The 26,422-nt window shown below is 45.9% G+C and overlaps 1 protein-coding gene across 1 annotated transcript in view; it reads right to left on the bottom strand.

Moving 5' to 3' along the window:
* Positions 1 to 13,947: 13,947 nt before the first annotated feature.
* HAUS6 (HAUS augmin like complex subunit 6) overlaps positions 13,948 to 26,422 on the bottom strand; it is a 65,190-nt gene continuing 52,715 nt past the window's right edge. Inside the window, exons 15-16 of the mRNA XM_068108021.2 lie at positions 16,525 to 16,654; positions 13,948 to 14,609 (exon numbers count right to left, since the gene is read on the bottom strand). Coding sequence (XP_067964122.2) covers positions 13,990 to 14,609; positions 16,525 to 16,654 — 750 coding nt within the window. The 3' untranslated portion in view covers positions 13,948 to 13,989. The remainder of the gene's footprint in view (positions 14,610 to 16,524; positions 16,655 to 26,422) is intronic.

Here is a 26,422-nt window from a genome sequence, read left to right as displayed (position 1 = left end):
AGATACTTCAAGTACTCCAGGACATGATAGACAATGAAAACGAGACCAGTGAAACAAGAAGTGATGCAAGGCAGCTGTATAACCGCATGTTGAGTTACGATTTTCTGACTTTGCTAGGATTTTGGAACAAAGTACTCATTCGCATTGACGGTATTCAAAAGAGGCTGCAGAATCCTAGCATGAACTTCCACGATGCTGCCCTGGATTTGAAAGCCCTCCGAGATCATTTTGATGATGAAAGAGAAGTGTTGGTCAGTGAGTCACTCGAAGAAGGACTCGGTCTCTGTCAAGAATGGAATATTGAAGTTGAAAGATGTCAGAGACTAAAGAAACGAATGGCTGATGAGAACTCGAGAGACGCTGGGTTAACAGCCATGGAGGAAATGGAAAGAGTCATGAAGGGAACACTCGACCGTCTTCACAGAGAAATGGATGAAAGGTTCACTCGTTTGCACGACACTGACGCCAAGTTTGAGTTCCTTCTCGATGTCGAGGGACTGTGTTACGGCGCCGACAGTAATGACCTAAAGAAGAAGTGCGAAAATTTGGGCGAATTGTACAGCTCTGATGTTGATGGACAGCAGCTATATGAATAAATTTTGGATTGCAGAATGTTGCTATCAAGTCGGGCCTACATGAAAATATCAAGACCTGAAGAGCTTCTCGAATTAATTGTTCAGTATGGAGATGAGAGCGTCTTCCCCAATCTTCGCGTTGCTATTCAGATAATGCTAACCATCGCAGTTTCCATCGCCAGCTGTGAGAGATCATTCAGCAAGGTAAAACTAATACTTTCGTATTTGAGAGCCTCCATGGGTCAAGGCAGACTCTGTGTTCTTGCTCTGCTGAGTGTAGAAAGAGAAGAAACTGAAAAAACTGACTTTGAGCACATAATAGACCAATTTGCATCAGTGAAAGCAAGGAAGGTGCAGTTGTAATTTTCATGTAGTGCCATAATTTGTTAATTAAAAGATTAATGAGCTTGACTTGTATTTTTGAGCTGATTTTATGGTAAAGTTATCTAAAAGATGGGTGTCAGTTGTTTGGACAGGGGCGCAATTTCAGTGCTTACCATAGGCGCTATTTTCCGTAGATACGCCCCTGCGTGTAAGAGCTAACATTAATCACATAAAAACAAACCGACACATAAAACATATAATAAAGGGAGCAGGAGACAAGATGGGAGGGGGAGAGAGAGAGAGAGAGAGAGAGAGAGAGGCACACAAATGCAACAGTAGAGAACAGGGACATTGGGAGGGATAGGGCTTGGGGGGAGAGGGCCTCGCCCCTCCCCTCCTAGACTCCTGCCTCAACCCTCCCCTCCAAATCTCCCCCATATCCCATCCCTTTCAAATCCCTCCCCTTGTCCCTTCCCTCCCAAACTCCCCCCTCACCTTCAAATCTCCCCACCCTCATTGCTTCTCAATTTCCCCCCTCTCACTCCCCCTCCTCAAAGCATCCTCCCCGCTTCTTCCCCCTTCCAACTCTCACCTCCATCTCCCCCAACCTTCTGCCTCGCTCTTCCCCCTCCTCAAATAACACCTCATTGTGCCTCACCCAATCACCATCAAACCTTTTGTCCGCCCCATCCTTCCCTTTCTCCGAGCTATTCTGAAATCTCTGACACACCTTCAACAGCTCTCCCTACCTCTTCCACCTCTTCCACATCTTACCCTACCCCTCCTCCCCCCTGTTCTGTATCTGATGCTCCCCCTTCCTCTTCATTAACGGTATGGACCTCAAACATCCGGGGCCTTCGTTCAAACTTAACTGATCTCTCCATACAGGTTGCTTCTGTCAAACCAGATGTGATCTGCTTAACAGAAACTTTCCTCCTTTATGATGTCTCTGATTCCTTAGTATCTCTCCCGGGCTACTCCCTCCTCCGGTATGATAGACCTGAGCCTCGTCCTGGAGGCGGGGTTGCTATCTTTATCAAAAACTCTCTTCCTCACTCGCCCTGCACTGCACTCTCTCCACCTCACCCCCAGGAATACCTCTGGCTACGGCTTCCCCTTCGCTCCCACCTCTTGTTCATATGTGTGTTGTACCGTCCACCAAACAGTGATGACTCCATCTACATCTCGCTGTCTGATAATATGGACCAACTTCTATCTACTCATCCCAACTCTCTCTTCCTCATATGTGGTGATTTCAACTGTCATCATGCCAGTTGGCTGGGTGTGGGTACCTCTCTCACCAGCCATGGCTCCTCAGCAAAGGACTTCTGCGACTCACTGGGACTGACACAATCTGTCAATTTCCCGACCCGGATCTCAGTCAACGGAACATCTTCTCTTCTGGACTTGGTTATGACTAACTTCCCTGAAAATGTCTGCTGCTCTTCTTCTGCTCCAATGGGATCATCTGATCATGTCCTTGTTAAAGTGGACATCTCTCTGACCATCCTCAGGGAGCCTGCTCAGCGTCGACGAGTCTGGCATTTCACTCAGGCCAACTGGCACGGTCTTCCAGCAGCCATCAATCATCTGGACTGGTCTCCCATCTCTACCACCTCTGACATCAACTCATCCTGGGAATTCTTCCAAAGTAAATTGCTCTCTCTCATGCACAGATTTATCCCATCTCGTCTTCAGTTGTCATACCCTTCCTCCCGTCCATGGTACACGGAATCTTGTGATGAGGCTGTTGCCCAGAAACAACTTGCCTTCGTCTCCTGGAAAGCAAATCCAACGGAAGGAAATCTCATTTCCTTTCACAAAGCCCGAAACAAGTGTGTGTCCACCCTCAGGAGAGCCAGGAAACAATATCTCTCCGTTCTCAAGACCGAACTCTCTCATCTGTCTCCCTCTTCCAAATCCTGGTGGCGTCTGGTCAAATCCGTTTCTGGTGTTTGTTCCCCCTCCATCCCCTCCCTTACCTCAAACGGCTACACAGCTGACTCCGCACGTGAAAAAGCTGAATGCCTCAACTCTGTGTTTGCCTCTAAATCTTGTGTCCCAAACCCATCCCTCTCTGTACCCACCATACCCAGTCGTACCCTGCTGCTCCTGGACTCTGTGTCCTTTCCTCCTGACAAGGTGGAAAAGTTTCTGTCAACCCTCGACTCTGATTCTGCAACTGGACCCGACGGCATCAGCCCACGGGTCCTAAAATCCTGCTCTGCTGCTCTATCTCACCCTCTCTCTGTTCTCTTCACCCTCTCTTTTGCTCAAGGTCAACTGCCATCTGCTTGGAAATCAGCCAACATCACCGCTTTGCACAAAAAAGGTGCAAAAACAGATCCTAGTAACTACAGACCAATCAGCCTTCTCCCAATTATCAGCAAAGTCATGGAATCCATCATTGCTTCGGATATGAAATCTTTCCTCTTCTCCAATGGCTTTTTTTTTTTTCTTTTTTTTTGTATACAAGATCGAGGCTCGTGTGAGAGCTAACATTAATCACAAAAACACAAATGGACACATAAAAAAATATGATAACGGGAGCGGGAGACACGATAGGAAGAGAGAGGGAAGCACACAAGTACAACAGTGGAGAACAGGAACATCGGGAGATCTGTGGGAGGAAGAGGGCTTGGGATTGAGGGGGGTGGGTGGAAGAGGTATGAAACACCTAGACACTGCAAGGACTTCAGGGAGAGGTCAGTATTTCAAAAAAGTGCATCTGGGGTGACAGATTGGGATGGGAACGTTGGTGGGAACGTTGGTGGGATTGGGATGGGAACGTTGGTTGGATCTGGGGTGGGAACGTTGCGCTCTCTTTGCTGTCAGTCTTCGGGTCAGCGTACCTCTGTGAGCAGATATTCTCACACATGAAGAACGTGCTCAGCCCCTCCCACAGTCGTTTGACAACCGACCACTCCGAAGCATGTGTGCAACTTAAAGTGACTAACTACAACCCCCAGATAATGGAGCTCAGCAAAGGAAAGCAGGGCCAGGGATCACACTGACTGGTAGGCATCTGTTTATTTGTAGTACACATGGGTTTGCATATGTAGCTGTTTGTCCATCTCTTTTTTTCCAACTCAGATGTGGATGTTTTCATGAGGATGGCAGCATTCTTGTATAGTACTGGTATTTCTGTTTGAAACACTTTATTCTCCCTTTTTGACATTTGTTCCCAATGCAATACTTTGTAAATGAGTTGTTGAAAGCAGTGTTTTGAAATGGGGTCCGTGCCTATAATTTGTAACCTCATTGGGGCCAAATTTTACAATGATAAAATGATCATTACAATGTCCTGATTATGAGAGATAAATGTTTCTTTAAAATGTTGTTGCTATGCATGTAGCCAATATGGATGGAATAAAATTCCATGCTTATTGAAATATTTTTTTGATATGGTGTCATAATTAAACTTAACGTTGAACTTAATGTGGATATGGCACACGAATTAACATTATTATTGATCGATTAACGATCTCTGATCACTGATCTCTGACCATTAACGATCTCTGATCTTAACGATTAACGATCGAATTAACGATTGATTATTATTATGGCATTATTGATCTCTGATCATCAATTTGGTTTCAGACCAGGTCACTCTACTCTGGACATGCTGCTTCTGCTGTCTCAACAATGGATGGAGGTCCTCAATGCCAAACAGGAAATTAGAGCTGTCTCCCTCGACATATCACGTGCCTTCGACACGGTCTGGCACACCGCTCTGCTCACCAAACTCTCCTCCTTTGGTATCCATGGAAATCTCCACGCATGGCTGGCGGACGTCCTCTCTAGTCGTCGTCAACGTGTGGCCCTGAATGGGTTTCTCTCATCTCCTCTTCCTGTTCAGGCTGGAGTTCCCCAAGGCAGTGTTCTGGGCCCCGTGCTTTTTCTGGTCTTCATCAATGATCTCTCTGACTCTTGAAAATCCTCTCTATCTCTTTGCTGATGACTCCACTCTCTGCCGCTCCATTCCTCTTCCCTCAGATCGGCAGTCTGCAGCCTCCTCACTCTCTGAAGACTTGGACAAAATCACAGACTGGTCAAACAAGTGGAACATGTCTTTCAATCCTGACAAATCTCACACTCTTACTATGTCTCTCCGAAAAGATCGACTGGACAACCCTCCCATCTACTTTCTCAACAATCCTCTCCAAGAAGTTCTGTCGCTCAAGCTTTTGGGTCTCACTATCTGCCATGATCTTTCTTGGGAAAACCACATTTCCAAGCTGGCCTCCAAAGCCAGTCGCCGACTGGGCATCCTCCGTCGTGTGAAGTCCTTCCTCGGCACACCTGAGCTCCTCACCACATACAAGGCTTTCATCCGCAGCTCAATGGAATACTGTTCTCCCCTATGGGCCGGTGCTCCTGCCTCACACCTAGCTCGGCTTCACGCTGTTGAAACCAAAGCTTTCAGAATTATTGGAATCTCCCGCGATGAAGCTATCTCTGAGGGCCTTTCACTCACTCACCGCAGGCAGGTAGGTGGTCTTTCTGTCTTCTACTGACTCCTCTCTGGCCTTGCACCCCCAGCTCTCTCTGTGCTCTGTCCCCCAAATATTCCTACAGGTCGCACAAGATCTGCCAGCAACCCTCTGATGGTTAAACTGCCGAAATCTCGGCTCTCTGCTCACCTTCACTCTTTTCATTCCTCTTTTCTCCCGCCTCTGGAACAAACTCCCTCACTCCCTTCAATCCCACTCCTCCCTCCAGGTCTTTAAAACAGCTGTTCACCACCATCTCTTATCTTCCCCCATCCAAAACCTTGATCTTTTCTACCCCCGCTAATTCACCCCAGATCCACCTTGTTTGAAATTCCAACTTCTTTCCTGGAAGTCCTGGCAGTGTCCATATGTTTTATACCTCTCCCACCGCCCCCTTCCCATGCCCCCCCCCCCCAAAGCCCTCGCCCTCTCTCAGATCTCTCGATGTCTCCATGTCTCTCGGTCCCTGCTCTCAAATGTTGTGTTTGTGTCCTTCCCCCTCTCTCCCCATCTTGTCTACCGCTCCCGATGTTATATGTTTTATGTGTCGGTTTGTCTTTCTGTGTGATTAATGTTCGCTCTTTCACGAGCCTCGATCTTGTCTACAAAAAAAAAAAAAAAAAAAAAATGGGAAGGGGAGGGAGGGAGAGGGCATGGGAAGGGGGGGTGGGAGAGGTATAAAACACATGGACACTGCGAGGACTTCCAGGAAAGTAGTCGGTATTTCAGAAAAGTGGATCTGGGGTGAATTAACAGGGGTAGAAAAGATCAAGGTTTTGGATGGGGGAAGATATTAAAAGACTTTTTTTTTTTGGGGGGGGATACAAGATTGAGGCTCGTGAAAGAGCTAACATTAATTACACAAAAAGTCAAACGACACATAAAACACAAAATAAGGGGAGCGGTAGACAAGATGGGGAGAGAGGGGGAAGGACACAAACACAACATTGGTGTTGAACAGCTGAGATGAGCAGCTGAAATGAGATGAGTTGAGATGGTGGTGAACAGCTGTTTTGAAGTGGAGAGAGGAGAGGGATTGAAGAGAGTTAGGGAGTTTGTTCCAGAAGCAGGAGAAAAGAGGAAAGAAAGCATGAAGGTGAGCAGAGAGTCTTGATTTTGGCAATTTCACCATAAGAGGGTACCTGGCAGATCTTGTGCGACCTGTAGGAATATTTGGGGGACAGAGCACAGACAGGGCTGGGGGGGGGGGGGGGCAAGGCCAGAGAGGAGTCGGTAGAAGACAGAAAGACCAACAACCTGCCTGCGGTGAGTGAGTGAAAGGCCTTCAGAGTTAGCTTCATCACGGGAGATTCCAATGATGCTGACAGCTTTGGTTTCAACAGCGTGAAGACGAGCTAGGTGTGAGGCAGGAGCACCAGCCCAGAGGTGAGAACAGTATTCCATTGAGCTGCGGAAGAAAGCCTTGTATGTGGTAAGGAGATTCCAATGATTCTGAAAGCTTTGAACAAACAACTGGAACAACCTCGCCAGCAAAACCGGAGGCGGAAGCCCGAATGTTTTAGGATAAGGAATTCGATTCAAATTTTTTTGGCTGGTATACCAGTTCACCTATGACGTCATCATTATCATGCTTTTGTTCCTCATTGGGAGTACTTGATAATGTGCTAAGTTTCAAATTTTTCCATTCAGCGGTTTCCGAGAAATATATATAGATATATTTTTTGCTTTTAATCCAATATGGCTGCCATACCACGTGACCTATGATGTCACAATTATCATAAAAAACATTCCACATGGGTGTCACTCCCACCCTGAAAGTTTCGTCTCAATTGGACATATGGTTGCTTCGATAAACGAGGTTTAGCCAGTATGGACGGACGGACGGACAGACGGACAACCCGAAAACATAATGCCTCCGGTGACTTCGTCGGCAGAGGCATAAAAACGTTTTAATAGTCCATGGGCCAGAGCAGATATCGGTACCACCTGGGGGGACCAAACCAAAGTAGTACTAAAATGTTTATAGGGTTGATATGAGTGTAATAAGATATGATAGCCTTTTGAGATAGGTAGCTTTGTCAATAATTTTTAAAACTCATTTTTTTGTCATTAGTGCCATTGTGTAATTTGCAAAAAATGAAAGATACGCCAGTGTCAAATTTCTATCTCCACCAATGTGGATTAAAACAATGCAAATAAGGTTATTTCCTTTTGATTAAAAAGCAAAATGCAAAATAAATGTGATTCACACTATTTTTTACATTGTATTGTGTTTACTGCCTGCAATAATTGTATTTATCTTCAGCTGGAAACTTAACATTTTGAATTACAGGTAGATTTAAGCGTTTTTTTTTCACCAATTATACTTATATTATCTTTTCTTTCAAAACTAATATCTTAACCAATATTATCTTTTTGTATGTTGCAGATAGTGTTGTACAGTGATCAGAGTGATGTCGATGGATCAAGGTACCACCCTGCCGAAGAAGCGGCCGTGCACAAACTGTCTTATTCATTGCTCAGACGATGACTGATTCCCTGGTGACATTGAGGGACCTGGATTCATGGAAGGCTTTGCTCTGGGCTGCAGAGATCAGACAGCATGCCCCAGTCCTTGACTTGGCAAAAGGACTAAAAGAAGGGGAAGTACCTCAGGTACAGTACCATCGCAAATGCCGCAGCATGTTTACCATGAAGAAGTCTTTGGACTCGATCCTCTCCAAAGGTGCCAGTGCTGAACCCACATAAGCTGCTTCCAGAAGATCATCATCCAGGACCAGGGATGCACCAAGTAGGCCTACTTCAAGACTGTATGACAAGATCTGCATCTTCTGCCAGAAGCCGAAATACATCAAAGGACAAAAATCAAGGGAACCTCTTATGCAGTGTCTTGAGTTACGAGCAGACGACACCATCCGCAAGGCGGCAATAAAGAAATGTGATCTAAGAGTGCTTGCATTGCTGAGCAGAGACCTAGTTGCCGCAGAGGGGAATTACCACAAGACGTGCTACAAAGAGTACACAAGAAGAGTGTCTTCTACCAGCTCTTCAGAAATACAACAGGAAGAGAGTGAGGCAGCAGATTATGAGGAGACAGAGAGACAGGCCCATGAGGAACTGCTCATGCATGTGAGGACTGAATTCCTCCCAAACCCTGAAATATTGCCTTTAACAGACCTCACAGCCAGGCTTGAGAGATCCATGAACTCCCATGGCATCACCAAGATCAAACCCTCGACAAAGAAGCATGTTCGTCGCAAGCTTGAAAGTGAGCTGGAAGGGTCACTTCACTTTGTCTCAAATGAGAAAGGAAGGGTGCTTCTCTATCCAGACAGCCTGTCAATGGATGACCTTGTCAAGGAAGCCCACAACATGAAGCAAGATCTACGTGAAGCACAGTCTATCAAATCCATGGATGTCCTCACCAAAGCAGCCATACAGCTGAGGAATCAGATCAAGAAACAAGATGTCCAACAGTCATGGCCACCTGATACACAGAAAAGTGTCATCCCTGAAGCTGTCACAAAGTTCCTGTATACCCTGCTGACGGGGATACTGAGTGTGCAAATCCCTCTGAAAGAGTCCAGCGTCTTGCTGCTTCTTTTGGCAGTGATCTCGTCTTTGCTGTCACCTGTGGCAAGACTAAGCCACCCAAGCACATACTCCTCCCATTTGCTGTGAAGTCACTGACAGGAAACAAAGAACTGATACGAAATCTGAATCGTCTTGGCCATGCTATTTCCTACTCCCAAGTAGAGGAGATTGACAGCTCTTTGTGTCCAGAAGCTGGAACGTTCAGCAGAGGACATACCACTGCCAGAAGACATGCATCCTGGTGTGTTTACCACCCTGGCCTGGGATAACATTGACCGTCTTGAAAAGACACTGAGTGGAGAAGGCACCTCTCACAGGGTCAATGGCATTGCTGTCCAACCCAAAGTTGCAGGGCCCATGCCACAGAAGGTCCTGCCTGCAGTCAGCAAATCCAAGAAGAGGAGCATCAGTCCTGCCCCATTGATGCTACCAACCTACAATGTTGGACAGCGAACTGGGCCACCGAAGACTGAGACCCTTGATTCCGACACAAACAAAGAAGTTCAAGATGCAAAGAAGAAGAACCATGTATGGCTCCTGACTCGAATGTCAGATCCTGAGAACCAGACCATAAGCAGCTGGACAGGGTTCAACATCCAGATCCGCAATGATGTGACAGTGATCCAGGACACTGTGAGCTACCTTCCCACAATCAATGCTCCTGCAACTGAGATGTCAACTGTGAATGACGTACTGGAGCAAACGTTTCACATCATGCAGTCTCTGCAGCTGGACAAGATAGTCTGTGTGTTTGACCAAGCACTCTTTGCCAAGGCTGCTGAGATAGTGTGGAAATATGACAAATTCAAGAACATCATCATCAGGATGGGTGTCTTCCACACAATCTGCAACCTCCTGTCCATCCTAGGGAAGAGATTTGAAGATGCAGGACTCAGAGATGTGTTTGTTGAATCAGGTGTCATTGCAGAAGGGTCTGTGGCTGGGCTGATGGAAGGTCGCAGGTACAACCGGGCAGTTAGAACACACAAGACTGCATATGAAGCACTGATTAGGCTTTTTTTTTTTTTTTTTTTTTTGTTTGTTTGTTTGTTTGTTTGTTTGTTTGTTTGTTTGTATACAAGATCGAGGCTCGTGAAAGAGCGAACATTAATCACACAGAAAGACAAACCGACACATAAAACATAACATAGGGAGAAAGGCTTCCTAGGCTTGCCTGGAAAGGCTTCCTTCTGTGGATAGAGAACACTCATCCTGAAGACAGCCAACACCTAGAAGAAGCCCTGAAGAGCATTGGAGAGTTCCACAACAATGTTTGCCAAGCATCCTTCCAGGACCTGCTTCAGGATGAATCATGCACACGTATCTTGGAGCTGTTCGAAACCTACCTGAACTCCCTCAGAGATGAGAACAGCCTTGCAGCCTTCTGGATGTCTTACCTAGACATGGTTGAGATTATGCTGGGCCTCATCCGAGCATCTCGAGAAGGTAACTGGATGCTTCACCTGGCAGCTATTCGAGAGATGATTCCCTGGTGCTTTGCCTATGACAAGGTGAACTACGCCCGGTTCCTGACCTACTACTATGCCACAATGTCTCGGCTACCCATCGAACATCCTGACATCCATGCCCACTTTATGCAAGGTGGGTTTTCTGTGCAGATCGGCTGCAAGAATCCCTTTGGGCGGATACCTGTGGACCAGACGATCGAAGAGACTGTCAACAAGGACACCCAGACACCTGGAGGCACAAAAGGGTTCAGCCTGAAACCTGGAGCTGTGGCTAGATACTACCTGACATCTGAGTACCGAAGCACTTATATGAGACAGCTAAGGGACATGGTTCATGTAGGCCAACATGACAACTTCAGTCATCCTGACCTACAGATGCCAAGAATCAGAAGAGATGAGGCTGACATCCAGTCCATGGTTCCACTGATGGAAACCAGCTGGTTGAATCCATTCAACCTTGACCATGGAGAGCTTGTCAGTCTGTCAACTGGTGCGGTGGCCCCAGCAGAAGTTGCCAAGGACCTTCTCGACGCCCGCAAGGTAGGAGCGGAGGCATATCAAACATTCAAACAAGAGCGCTTGGAAGCAGCTGCCCCAGCTACAACGTTTCATGACAAGATGTCAAAGAAGAAGCTGAAGACGTTTTCAGACATCAGAAAGAAGTCATGTAGTAAAAGCTCTGCCAAAGAAGTAGTCATCAAAGCTGACAGGAAACTGTTTGGCCAGATGATACTTGTTGCCGAAAGCAGGAAACTACACATGAGTGACGTGCTGGCTCATCCACTGGGGCCCCTGCCATGGGCTCTGGCCAATGGTGATGGGTCTCTCCGCAAGACCAACAAAGCTGCCCTTGCCAGGGAGTTGGAAAAGAATGTTTCTCCAGCAGAAGTCATCCCAGAGCCCTCAGCAACAGTCATTGATGGGATGAGCCTAGTCCATAAACTGTTAGGAAATGAAAAGACCTTCTCACAGCTGGCAGAATCAGCACTGTCTCAAGTCCTCCACGAAGGTGGAAAGAGCCACCGCATTGATGTCGTCTTCGATGTCTACAGAGACACATCCATCAAAAATGCGGAAAGGGTCAACAGGGGAGGAGACACAGCATTGCAGTTCAAGACCATAGCACCTGGGCACAACATTCAACAGTGGAGAAAGTTTATCTCCAGTTCATCTAACAAGACCAGCTTGATCGAGTTCCTTGTGCAGACGTGGAAGGGGCCAGAACACAGGCAGAAGCTTGACAACAAGTTACTGTATGTGACCTGTGGACATCAATGTTACAAACTGTCGAAAGTGCACTGGGAGGAGGCCACAGAGCTAAAGTCCTCACAGGAAGAAGCTGACACCCGCATCTTACTACATGGTGTTCATGCAGCAGAATCTGGCATCAGGTCCGTTGTGATCAGTGCAGAAGACACAGATGTCCTCGTGCTGTGCCTGGCTGTTGCCAAGTCCATCCCATGTCCCATGTACATGAAGTGCGGAACCAAGGCCAGGACAAGATACCTTGACATCCAGAAGCTGAGCCATGCTCTGGGAGGTGAGGTGTGTGAGGCACTGATTGGTATGCATGGCTACACAGGCTGTGATACAGTCAGCGCATTTGCTGGACGTGGCAAGTTGGCTGCCTTCAAGCGAATGAAGTCTGACAAGACCTATCTGGAGGCCTTTGCTGAACTTGGTCAGTCATGGGAGGTATCTGGGGAGCTGTTCAGTAAACTCCAAAAGGTCACCTGCCATCTCTACATGCCTTCTGCACAGACTGCCACAGTCAACAAGCTTCGCTACCAACTGTTCTGTGCGAGACGTGGTGAAGTGGAGTCTAGCCAGCTGCCTCCCTGTGAGGACTGTCTCTTCCTGCATGCCCTCCGTGTGAACTATCAAGCGGCCATCTGGAGGAGATGTTTGCAGTCACCCATTCATCCCTGACCCCAAGGACTGTGGTTGGACCACAGATGAAGAGGGCAAGCTTGCTGTGCAGTGGATGCGTGGATCACCTGCACCAGAAGCTGTGCTCCAGTTGCTGTCATGCAAATGTGTGCGCTCATGCAAACAACGGACTGTACCTGCCTGGCATATAGCTTGAAGTGCACAGACATGTGCAAACTACAAACCTGCACCAACCAAGCCAGAGAAAAAGAGCTGGAAGTAGAGTTGTCAGACTCGGACACTGATGATGACACTGATTAACTTGGCAGTGTACAGTCATGTATGAGAGTGTGTATCACGGTAACAGAAATTTCAATTTTGACTTGGGTTATTAAGTGATGACATGATAAGTGACATATTGGTTTTATTTGATTATTTAGGCTTTTCTAAACAGAATAAGGGTGTGAATCCATGTAAATATAAAAAGTTCTTTGAAATTACATTGCCAGAAGTAACAACATTGAGTGTATGAACACATTTATTTCAATTTACCTTCAAGTGTGTGAAACATCCCAGTTCATAAAAAGACACATTTTAAGATTGTTTTCTACTGAAAAATAACTCAAAATGTACTTTTGACTCTTTCCTAACTATCTTAATAAAGTTGTTATTCTTAGAGTAAAGTACAAGGAAAAACGTGTGTTTCGTCTTTTTTGTGCAGGGTATGTTTACATATGAGGTGATAACCACCATTAAGCTACTCATCTACAAAGGCTATCATACCAAAATGTAAACTAGGGACATCTAGCAAGCTGAAAATAGCAATTTGGTTTGGTCCCTCTGGGTGGTACCAATATGTGAAAATTGGGGTCTGGGCTCAAGGACTATAAAGTGTGCCTGCAATTGCATTTTTTTGGAATTTAACCTTTTGACTCCAGCCTCGGTCCCAATGGGCTGGGCCAAAAATGATACTTTTGACTCCAGCCTACGTCCCAATGGGCTGGGCCAAAAATGATGCTTCTTGCCATGTCGTGTTAACACCACCAAGTTCGGTGAAGTTTTGCACAACCATTTGAGGAGAGTGCTTATGATGATACCTCATCCCATATAAAGATGAGTGATGGACAGAGGGAGCTGAATACAATATACTCCACCCCCCATTTGTTTTTAAAGGGTGGGGATAAAAATGATTTGGATAGCATCGATGCTAAACACAGCACCAACTTCATATTCTGCTCTTGTATTTCCTGCGATCAAAATAATCATCCGTGCGATATCAGCACGAAACAGCTCTTTCAGTCCTGTGCCCCACCTACCACCCCAACGTTAACTTCTGATAGGTGGTGTACTACCTCTCCTACGAAGCCAAACTTGGAATGGTTATGTCATAATATTCAAGCTCAGGTGTCACACGCTGGTCTGGGTCAGTAAATGCACAACTACATTAATTTTTGATGAAGTCGTTGAGGCCATTTTTTTCGATATAATAGGTGAATGTTGGGGTCGCAATAACTTGCAGCCGTCTGAACGCAGTCACAGAGGGGAAAGATTGGGAACCCCTTCTTCCTGACAAAAGTTGCACATATCAAATACAGGCAAACCTTTAACTCCTATAATCTACATGAAGTTTTAAATCAAAGTTATATTCGACACCGAGTCATCTTTCATGGAAACAAATATTTATTTGTCATCAAAACACACAAATCATGTGGTCCAAGAAATTTCAGTTGTGATCTTGTGGCCATCGTCTTCATCATCACTGCACGATACCAAAGAGGTGAAGTCATCAGAGAGGCATGGCAAAGTCTCTGATAGAATCCCCTGCCACGCTTTTGGTTGTCCATTGTACTCTGAATGGCACGGCGGTGATTGATGCCAATGAAGCGGTAACATCTGATCGGACTCAAAGTCACACGAGGTCTTACCCCTTCCTGTATCGCCCACGGCAATACTACTGGTCCTACAAATGACACTACCGTCAAGTCCAAAAGACAACCGATCAAGATCGCCAAGCCTCTGAAAGTCCCGAACGCGTGTCATCGATGTTTTTGTCGAATTGGAGAAGGAAATGAGGTTTTCAGACTGGGTACAAGCGTAACGTGGTGTGGTGAAAACATTGTGATCTTGAAGTGAAAGCAAATCATCAGAAGCTGGCTGCTCAGCAGAAACAGCTATGGGTGGACCTCCAAAAGGGGACAACAGAGCCGCTTTACAAAATTGCTCAATGTCTGTTGATGTGCCCATCGCTGTGTTAGCGGTCTCAATATCAGCTTTGTTCGTCTGGCTTTCAATTTCCTTACACCTCGACTCTTGCTCTTCAAACACTGAAAGGACATGGCACACAAAATTGCTGCAACACAAAGTGAAATTTTGAAACATCACCCCGCCTCCCCCCCCCCCCCCCCCCCACAACCATATAAACTAATAATTTTAACCATATAAACTAACATACTTGATCATACTTTAAAGCATAAAAATCTTTGATTATCCAACTCCTTGTGTATGAACCTAATTTTTCTAAAAGAGTACCTTTTGTCCCGTTTTCCACCAAAGTTTTCAAGTATAACAAGCATTCTGAGTATTGCGGTGCACTACATGTCCCCTACCAAAGTTCAAAGTGCCATGACTTTGTCAAAAATGATCGAATATGCAAATTTATGTGCAGTTGATGCTGATTTTCAAACTTGATCTGAGGTATGCTGAGACACGTGTGTCACGCCTCGCCTCGTTGATAAGCCCGCAAGGTCGCTCCGTGGAGCGGCCTGCACGTATTGCACTGTGTGAATTATATAATTACCAACTCACGGTCTGAGGTACGAGCGATTCAAGGGATATACATTAAAAAAAAAAAAATTTCGTTTAATTAACGATATCTGCCAAACCACGTGCCCTATCGTAAATTCCAAAAGGACATTTTAGTAGACCGACATGCTGAACAGATCTGTGAAGTTTCCCCTCGATTGGATCAAAAATGAGGGAGCGGCTCGGTTTTAAAGGTTCATGCTTAAAAACGTCATAACTCTGAAACCATGTGACACATGACGTCATGCTCACTGACTTTTTTGTTCGTCATGGGTATGCAATTCTGCCTGCAAAGTTTGGCCTCGATCTGTTCAGCCGTTGCAGAGAAAAAGGGGTTTTCGTGTTTTCACGAAAAACAATAATGGCGGCCGAACCACGTGACCTGTGACGTCATAATTACCATTAAAATATTCTACAGACCGAGTCCCCCCGACGGTGAAAATTTGATCTCAATCGGTCCTATTATTGCAGAGAAATTGGTTTTTAAAGGAAATTAAAACTTAAAATGGCACTGAGTTAAGGAGCATCAGAATTATCAGAATTCCCAAAGTTCAAAGTGCCATAACTTTGTCAAAAATGATCGAAGCGTCGTGAAGTTCGAACTTGATCTGTAACTTATCATGAGGAAACCATGTGCCAAGTTTGAAACCATTAACATTAAGAGTTTAGAAAAAAAAGTCCAGAAAACTGTTCTTTGCGTGACGGACTGACGGACGGCGTGCAAACCTATAATCCCTTCCGGTGTACACCGGTAGGGGACTAATAAGATGATTTATTAGTCAACCAGGATGTACAAAAACATTCATCATAGCTTCAGATTGATGCACATGATGAAAATCAAGTGATAAGGACGAATATCTTCAATAATTCTTGGAAAAAAACCATTTTAACCCTTTGTAAAATATTATAGGTAAGTAATCATACAGCGCAACTCATCCACCAAATTTCATCCGAATCCACACATAACTTATTGAGATATGCTCCATATCGTTTTTGGCTCCATCTCTCAATGATGAAGAATCACCCTAAAAATGATAGAAGCTGCATCCAGATCTTCACAAAAAAAACAACCTAATCAATCGTCCTTTACTTGTCTTGTCACACACCCAACCTGTCCACCAAACTTTGTCTGAAACAATCCTTAACCTTTTTTAATATCCTGTTCACAGACAAGCACAGACTCATATATAATGCAATATAATGAAATTGGATATATAATGAAACATATAATGAAAACAAACTCCGTCCACCTTCGGTGGTGGAGATCATGAGTGTTTTGGGGTGGTGGTGGTGGGGGGAGGGGGAATGGGTGGTGGGGGGTGGGGGGGGGAATGAGGGGGTCAAAGAAAAAGTAAGCCAACAGTCATGAACTTGTTTCTGAGGGATATTGACCATTTCCTCATTAAACATGCTTGTAAAGAGGGATTTTGAACGTACTTTTCTGTGAAGTTGTGAGCGCCAACGTGTGTGTTTGTTGGAAGAGATTGGGAAAAGACGAATCACAGGGATACAGCAACTCCTTGGGATTATCCGCAGTGATAGATGAACCAGTCACAAAATCAGCAATCTGCAAACAACAATTGTAATTTTGAGTGGTTTATAACCTGGTTCGCCGCAATTACATGAATGATACAATGCCAACTATGAAACGGGCTTTGGACGGCATCAGCGCAGTTCTGAAAAAATAAATAATCTTGCTGCTGGGTTCAGCCGACAAGGTGATACGTCACCATCTGTCTGTTTCGAAGTCGGGCAACATCGATGGCGTAATGGTTATAACGACCGCTCTGAGTCTCAGGCCAGCGGTTTGAACCCTGGCCGAGTCCCACCAAATACTTTTAAAATGGTACGTGCTGCTTCCTTGCATGGTTGACGATCAGCATTTGAAATGATAGAGCACAAACCAACAACCATACGTTGGTAATAATAGGACAGGCTATGATGGGCCTAATAGCCTCCTCCTGCATCAAAGTTCCTCGAATGGAACCCATTATTATTACATCATTGCATTGCACAAAATGGGTGAAAACCATCCTCTTGATGGCAAGCCCAATTTATAAGCAAAGTCATGGAATTGACATAAATATTTTATTTTATTCAACAGCTTTGATCTCGAGATCTCAGAGATCTCGCGAGATCTTGGAGACGGCGGCAGGGATTTTCGAAGCTCCACACAGTCTCCACGTTTTTCGAAGTTAAGTCTGTTCACAATTGTATTTTGTCGAAACTGTATTTATCTTTCGGTGTGTGAAGTTATTGTGTGCAACTTTGGTTGTTTCTCGGTGTTTATCTTTCATAAATTGATCGTCTGTTTGCCGTGTCGCGAGCAAGGCCTTGTACAGTGTGCACTGTACAACCTTGAGGCTTTGTTTTTCTCTCAGTGGTCCGTCGTTTGTGATCCAATAACTTTCGTTCTCTGTATTCCCAGTCTATTCACCCATAGCCTACTTCCTTGTGTAAATCTCAACTCAAAAAAAAAAAAAAAAAAAAAAACATTTCCTTCTCTGTTCTCATTCGTTTATTCATTCTTATTCGTTCGTTCGTTCTTCGACCACGTGTTTCTCCCCCATTTCCCCAGATAGTTTTCACTCATTAACCTTCAATGTTTACACTTTCCCCTCAAGTTATGTATTCCGTCATATTTTATAACACCTTTTTCTTCTTCTTCTTTAAAAGGCTGCTTTCGACTTGCTCACCAAATCAATTCATCCCAAAAAAAATATCCATCTCCTATAGTGCCTTTGTTCTACATTCCCTAAACTCTCCTGCACTCCATCCTCCATCCAGCGTCCTTAAACGTATTTTTAACTCGAAGGTCACAAGAAACTCATTTTGCAATAAATGTTCGTTTCCCATAAATCGAACACTTTCAAAAATCCAATCTCACCCCTCCCCTCCAAATCTTCCCCATAACCCCTCCCCTCCAAATCTTCCCCATCACCCCTCCCCTCCAAATCTTCCCCATCACCCATCCCTTTCAAATCTCCCCCCTTGCCCCCTCCCTCCTAAACTACCCCCTCACCCCTCCCCGCCAAGACGCCCCCTCGCCCCTCCCCTCCTAGAATCCTGCCTCACCCCTCCCCTCCAAATCTCCCCCATATCCCATCCCTTTCAAATCCCTCCCCTTGTCCCTTCCCTCCCAAACTCCCCCCTCACCCCTCCCCTTCAAATCTCCCCACCCTCATTGCTTCTCAATTTCCCCCCGCTCACTCCCCCTCCTCAAAGCGTCCTCCCCGCTTCTTCCCCCTTCAAACTCTCACCTCCATCTCCCCCAACCTTCTGCCTCGCTCTTCCCCCTCCTCAAATAACACCTCATTGTGGCTCACCCAATCACCATCAAACCTTTTGTCCGCCCCATCCTTCCCTTTCTCCGAGCTATTCTGAAATCTCTGACACACCTTCAACAGCTCTCCCTACCTCTTCCACCTCTTCCACATCTAACCCTACCCCTCCTCCCCCCTGTTCTGTATCTGATGCTCCCCCTTCCTCTTCATTAACGGTATGGACCTCAAACATCCGGGGCCTTCGTTCAAACTTAACCGATCTCTCCATACAGGTTGCTTCTGTCAAACCAGACGTGATCTGCTTAACAGAAACTTTCCTCCTTTATGATGTCTCTGATTCCATAGTATCTCTCCCGGGCTACTCCCTCCTCCGGTATGATAGACCTGAGCCTCGTCCTGGAGGCGGGGTTGCTATCTTTATCAAAAACTCTCTTCCTCACTCGCCCTGCACTGCACTCTCTCCACCTCACCCCCAGGAATACCTCTGGCTACGGCTTCCCCTTCGCTCCCACCTCTTGTTCATATGTGTGTTGTACCGTCCACCAAACAGTGATGACTCCATCTACATCTCGCTGTCTGATGATATGGACCAACTTCTATCTACTCATCCCAACTCTCTCTTCCTCATATGTGGTGATTTCAACTGTCATCATGCCAGTTGGCTGGGTGTGGGTACCTCTCTCACCAGCCATGGCTCCTCAGCAAAGGACTTCTGCGACTCACTGGGACTGACACAATCTGTCAATTTCCCGACCCGGATCTCAGTCAACGGAACATCTTCTCTTCTGGACTTGGTTATGACTAACTTCCCTGAAAATGTCTGCTGCTCTTCTTCTGCTCCGATCGGAACATCTGATCATGTCCTTGTTAAAGTGGACATCTCTCTGACCATCCTCAGGGAGCCTGCTCAGCGTCGACGAGTCTGGCATTTCACTCAGGCCAACTGGCACGGTCTTCAAGCAGCCATCAATCATCTGGACTGGTCTCCCATCTCTACCACCTCTGACATCAACTCATCCTGGGAATTCTTCCAAAGTAAATTGCTCTCTCTCATGCACAGATTTATCCCATCTCGTCTTCAGTTGTCATACCCTTCCTCCCGTCCATGGTACACGGAATCTTGTGGTGAGGCTGTTGCCCAGAAACAACTTGCCTTCGTCTCCTGGAAAGCAAATCCAACGGAAGGAAATCTCATTTCCTTTCACAAAGCCCGAAACAAGTGTGTGTCCACCCTCAGGAGAGCCAGGAAACAATATCTCTCCGTTCTCAAGACCGAACTCTCTTATCTGTCTCCCTCTTCCAAATCCTGGTGGCGTCTGGTCAAATCCGTTTCTGGTGTTTGTTCCCCCTCCATCCCCTCCCTTACCTCAAACGGCTACACAGCTGACTCCGCATGTGAAAAAGCTGAATGCCTCAACTCTGTGTTTGCCTCTAAATCTTGTGTCCCAAACCCATCCCTCTCTGTACCCACCATACCCAGTCGTACCCTGCTGCTCCTGGACTCCGTGTCCTTTCCTCCTGATAAGGTGGAAAAGTTTCTGTCAACCCTCGACTCTGATTCTGCAACTGGACCCGACGGCATCAGCCCACGGGTCCTAAAATCCTGCTCTGCTGCTCTATCTCACCCTCTCTCTGTTCTCTTCACCCTCTCTTTTGCTCAAGGTCAACTGCCATCTGCTTGGAAATCAGCCAACATCACCGCTTTGCACAAAAAAGGTGCAAAAACAGATCCTAGCAACTACAGACCAATCAGCCTTCTCCCAATTATCAGCAAAGTCATGGAATCCATCATTGCTTCTGATATGAAATCTTTCCTCTTCTCCAATGGCTTGATCTCTGATCATCAATTTGGTTTCAGACCAGGTCACTCTACTCTGGACATGCTGCTTCTGCTGTCTCAACAATGGATGGAGGTCCTCAATGCCAAACAGGAAATTAGAGCTGTCTCCCTCGACATATCACGTGCCTTCGACACGGTCTGGCACCCCGCTCTGCTCACCAAACTCTCCTCTTTTGGTATCCATGGAAATCTCCACGCATGGCTGGCGGATTTCCTCTCTAGTCGTCGTCAACGTGTGGCCCTGAATGGGTTTCTCTCATCTCCTCTTCCTGTTCAGGCTGGAGTTCCCCAAGGCAGTGTTCTGGGCCCCGTGCTTTTTCTGGTCTTCATCAATGATCTCTCTGACTCTCTCGAAAATCCTCTCTATCTCTTTGCTGATGACTCCACTCTCTGCCGCTCCATTCCTCTTCCCTCAGATCGGCAGTCTGCTGCCTCCTCACTCTCTGAAGACCTGGACAAAATCACAGACTGGTCAAACAAGTGGAACATGTCTTTCAATCCTGACAAATCTCACACTCTTACTATGTCTCTCCGAAAAGATCGACTGGACAACCCTCCCATCTACTTTCTCAACAATCCTCTCCAAGAAGTTCTGTCGCTCAAGATTTTGGGTCTCACTATCTGCCATGATCTTTCTTGGGAAAACCACATTTCCAAGCTGGCCTCCAAAGCCAGTCGCCGACTGGGCATCCTCCGTCGTGCGAAGTCCTTCCTCGGCACACCTGAGCTCCTCACCACATACAAGGCTTTCATCCGCAGCTCAATGGAATACTGTTCTCCCCTATGGGCCGGTGCTCCTGCCTCACACCTAGCTCGGCTTCACGCTGTTGAAACCAAAGCTTTCAGAATTATTGGAATCTCCCGCGATGAAGCTATCTCTGAGGGCCTTTCACTCACTCACCGCAGGCAGGTAGGTGGTCTTTCTGTCTTCTACCAACTCCTCTCCGGCCTTGCACCCCCAGCTCTCTCTGTGCTCTGTCCCCCAAATATTCCTACAGGTCGCACAAGATCTGCCAGCAACCCTCTGATGGTTAAACTGCCGAAATCTCGGCTCTCCGCTCACCTTCACTCTTTCATTCCTCTTTTCTCCCGCCTCTGGAACAAACTCCCTCACTCCCTTCAATCCCACTCCTCCCTCCAGGTCTTTAAAACAGCTGTTCACCACCATCTCTTATCTTCCCCCATCCAAAACCTTGATCTTTTCTACCCCCGCTAATTCACCCCAGATCCACCTTGTTTGAAATTCCAACTTCTTTCCTGGAAGTCCTGGCAGTGTCCATATGTTTTATACCTCTCCCACTGCCCCCTTCCCACGCCCCCCCCCCAAAGCCCTCGCCCTCTCTCAGATCTCTCGATGTCTCCATGTCTCTCGGTCCCTGCTCTCAAATGTTGTGTTTGTGTCCTTCCCCCTCTCTCCCCATCTTGTCTACCGCTCCCTATGTTATATGTTTTATGTGTCGGTTTGTCTTTCTGTGTGATTAATGTTCGCTCTTTCACGAGCCTCGATATTGTATACAAAAAAAAAAAAAAAAAAAAAAAAAGCTTCATCCCAGAAAATCGGTTTACTTTCTTTCCAGGTCAACACACTCTGGACATGCTGTTGCTGTCCAACACCCCTCATCCTTCAGGTTGGCAGGCAGCAATCGATTCCCTCTCTGCAGATCTTTATAGAATGAGGAGCTGCTCTAACAACTGGGATATGTCTTTCAACCAAAGAAAATCCCTCTCAACTCCCAATCTCAATCTCAATCTATCTCTCTCTCTCTCTCTCTGTCTATATCTCTATCTATATCTCTATATCTCTATCTATATCTCTATCTATATCTCTATACATCTCTCTATCTCTCTATCTATATATCTATACATCTCTCTATCTCTCTGTCTATATCTCTATACATCTCTCTATCTCTATACATCTCTCTATCTCTCTATCTATATATCTATACATCTCTCTATCTCTCTGTCTATATCTCTATACATCTCTCTATCTCTATACATCTCTCTATCTCTATACATCTCTCAGAGAGCCTCCTCAGCGTCGACGAGTCTGGCATTTCACTCAGGCCAACTGGCACGGTCTTCAAGCAGCCATCAATCATCTGGACTGGTCTCCCATCTCTACCGCCTCTGACATCAACTCATCCTGGAAATTCATTCAAAGTAAATTGCTCTCTCTCATGCACAGATTTATACCATCTCGTCTTCAGTTGTCATACCCTTCCTCCCGTCCATGGTACACGGAATCTTGTGGTGAGGCTGTTGCCCTGAAACAACTTGCTTTCGTCTCCTGGAAAGCAAATCCAACGGAAGGAAATCTCATTTCCTTTCACAAAGCCCGAAACAAGTGTGTGTCCACCCTCAGGAGAGCCAGGAAACAATATCTCACCATTCTCAAGACCGAACTCTCTTATCTGTCTCCCTCTTCCAAATCCTGGTGGCGTCTGGTCAAATCTGTTTCTGGTGTTTGTTCCCCCTCCATCCCCTCCCTCACCTCAAACGGCTTAACGGCTGACTCCGCACGTGAAAAAGCTGAATGCCTCAACTCTGTGTTTGCCTCTAAATCTTGTGTCCCAAACCCATCCCTCTCTGTACCCACCGTACCCAGTCGTACCCAGCTGCTCCTGGACTCTGTGTCATTTCCTCCTGACAAGGTGGAAAAGTTTCTGGCAACCCTCGACTCTGATTCTGCAACTGGTCCTGACGGCATCAGCCCACGGGTCCTAAAATCATGTTCTTCTGCACTTTCACTCCCTCTTTCTGTTCTCTTCACCCTCTCTTTTGCTCAAGGTCATCTGCCATCTGCTTGGAAATCAGCCAACATCACCGCTTTGCACAAAAAAGGTGCAAAAACAGATCCCAGCAACTACAGACCAATCAGCCTTCTCCCAATTATCAGCAAAGTCATGGAATCCATCATTGCTTCAGATATTAAATCTTACCTCTTCTCCAATGGCTTGATCTCTGATCATCAATTTGGTTTCAGACCTGGTCACTGTACTCTGGACATGCTGCTTCTGCTTTCTCAACAATGGATGGAGGTCCTCAACGCCAAACAGGAAATTAGAGCTGTCTCCCTTGACATTTCACGTGCCTTCGATACGGTCTGGCACCCTGCTCTGCTCTCCAAACTCTCCTCCTTTGGTATCCATGGAAATCTCCACGCATGGCTGGCGGACTTCCTCTCTGGTCGTAGTCAACGTGTGGCCCTGAATGGGTTTCTCTCATCTCCTCTTCCTGTTCAGGCTGGAGTTCCCCAAGGTAGTGTTCTGGGCCCTGTGCTTTTTCTGGTCTTCATCAATGATCTCTCTGACTCTCTTGAAAATCCTCTCTATCTCTTTGCTGACGACTCTACTCTCTGTCGCTCCATTCCTCATCCCTCAGATCGGCAGTCTGCAGCCTCCTCACTCTCTGCAGACCTGGACAAAATCACAGACTGGTCAAACAAGTGGAACATGTCTTTCAATCCTGACAAATCTCACACTCTTACAATGTCTCTCCGAAAGGACCGACTGGACAACCCTCCCATCTACTTTCTCAACAATCCTCTCCAAGAAGTTCTGTCGCTCAAGCTTTTGGGTCTCACTATCTGCCATGATCTTTCTTGGGAAAACCACATTTCCAAGCTGGCCTCCAAAGCCAGTCGCCGACTGGGCATCCTCCGTCGTGCGAAGTCCTTCCTTGGCACACCTGAGCTCCTCACCACATACAAGGCTTTCATCCGCAGCTCAATGGAATACTGTTCCCCCCTCTGGGCTGGTGCTCCTGCCTCACACCTTGCTCGGCTTCACGCTGTTGAGGCCAAAGCTTTCAGAATCATTGGAATCTCCTGCGATGTAGTCAACGCCGAGGGCCTTTCACTCACTCACCGCAGGCAGGTTGGTGGTCTTTCTGTCTTCTACCGACTCCTCTCCGGCCTTGCTCCCCCAGCTCTCTCTGGGCTCTGTCCCCCCAATATTCCTTCAGGTCGCACAAGATCTGCCTGCAACCCTCTTCTGGTTAAACTGCCAAAGTCTCGGCTCTCTGCTCACCTTCACTCTTTCATTCCCCTTTTCTCCCGCCTCTGGAACAAACTCCCCCACTCCCTTCAATCCCACTCCTCCCTCCAGGTCTTTAAAACAGCTGTTCACCACCATCTCTTATCTTCCCCCATCGAAAACCTTGATCTTTTCTACCCCCGGTAATTCACCCCAGAGTCCTTGCAGTGTTCATATGTTTTAATCCTCTCCCACCTCCCCCCAAGTCCTCCCGATGTCCCTGCTCTCAAATGTTGTGTTTGTGTCCTTCCCCCTCTCTTTTGTGTCCTTCCCCCTCTCTCCCCATCTTGTCTACCGCTCCCCTTGTTTTTTGTGTTTTGTGTGTCGGTTTGTCTTTTTGTGTGATTAATGTTAGCTCTTTCACGAGCCTCGAACTTGTATACAAAAAAAAAAAAAAAAAAAAAAAAAAAAATCTCTATCTATATCTCTATACATCTCTCTATCTCTCTGTCTATATCTCTATACATCTCTCTATCTCTCCATCTCTGTCTTATATCTCTATACATCTCTCTATCTCTCTGTCTATATCTCTATACATCTCTCTATCTCTATACATCTCTCTATCTCTCTGTCTATATCTCTATACATCGCTCTATCTCTCTGTCTATATCTCTATACATCGCTCTATCTCTCTGTCTATATCTCTATATATCTCTCTATCTCTCTGTCTATATCTCTACACATCTCTCTATCTCTATACATCTCTCTATCTCTATCTCTCTGTCTATATCTCTATACATCGCTCTATCTCTCTATACATCGCTCTATCTCTCTATACATCGCTCTATCTCTATACATCTCTCTTTCTCGATACATCGCTCTATCTCTATACATCGCTCTATCTCTCTGTCTATATCTCTATACATCGCTCTATCTCTATACATCTCTCTATCTCTATACATCTCTCTGTCTATATCTCTATACATCTCTCTATCTCTATACATCGCTCTATCTCTCTGTCTATATCTCTATACATCGCTCTATCTCTCTGTCTATATCTCTATACATCGCTCTATCTGTATACATCTCTCTTTCTCTATACATCGCTCTATCTCTATACATCGCTCTATCTCTATACATCGCTCTATCTCTCTGTCTATATCTCGATACATCGCTCTATCTCTATACATCACTCTATCTCTCTGTCTATATCTCTATACATCGCTCTATCTCTCTGTCTATATCTCTATACATCTCTCTATCTCTATACATCGCTCTATCTCTCTGTCTATATCTCTATACATCGCTCTATCTCTCTGTCTATATCTCTATACATCGCTCTATCTCTACACATCTCTCTATCTCTCTGTCTAAATCTCTATACATCTCTCTTTCTCTCTGTCTATATCTCTATACATCTCTCTTTCTCTCTGTCTATATCTCTATACATCGCTCTATCTCTCTGTCTATATCTCTATACATCGCTCTATCTCTATACATCTCTCTTTCTCTCCGTCTATATCTCTATCTCTCTGTCTATATCTCTATACATCTCTCTTTCTCTCTGTCTATATCTCTATACATCCTCTCTTTCTCTCTGTCTATCTATGTATATAAAACACAGTTTGTGTGTGTGTAATGTTACCGATAGACTCCTAAACGGAGAGGCTCACGTGCTTGATATTTAGCATAGACGTGGCCATTGAGCCTGGGAAGGACATGGCCTACTTCAAAATATTTGACGAGATCCATATTTCTTATTCATATTTACCTCAGCGCATTTCAGCGAGGAACATTACACACGGAATCTGAGCCGGTGGCAGAGCAGCTCGCTGATCCGCTCAGAGCGATCACGTGATGTTCCAGCCTTGCCGCCATAATCTCACAGTTACGCGTTTGCACGTAATTCAGAGTGAAAAGCGATAGCGTTTTTTCACATTTCAGCGAGGAACATTGCCATTCACACCACATAGGTTTTTTTTTCTTTCATCTTTAGATCCATATTTTTAGCCATAACGTAGCGTAACGTAGCGAGGAATATTATACACGGAATCTGAACCGGTGGCAGAGCAGCGCGCTGATTCGCTCAGGGCGATCACGTGATGTTCCATCCTTGCCGCCATAATCTCACAGTTCCGCGTTCGCACGTAATTCAGAGCGAAAAGCGATTGCGTTTTTTCACATTTCAGCGAGGAACATTGCCATTCACACCACATAGGTTATTTTTTCTTTCATCT

Source organism: Myxine glutinosa, chromosome 2, assembly GCF_964187855.1.
Source record: "Myxine glutinosa chromosome 2, kmMyxGlut1.1, whole genome shotgun sequence".
Taxonomy (NCBI): Eukaryota; Metazoa; Chordata; class Myxini; order Myxiniformes; family Myxinidae; genus Myxine; species Myxine glutinosa.
The sequence above is the reverse complement of the archived record's forward strand: the minus strand, read 5'-3'. Positions and strand labels throughout refer to the sequence as shown.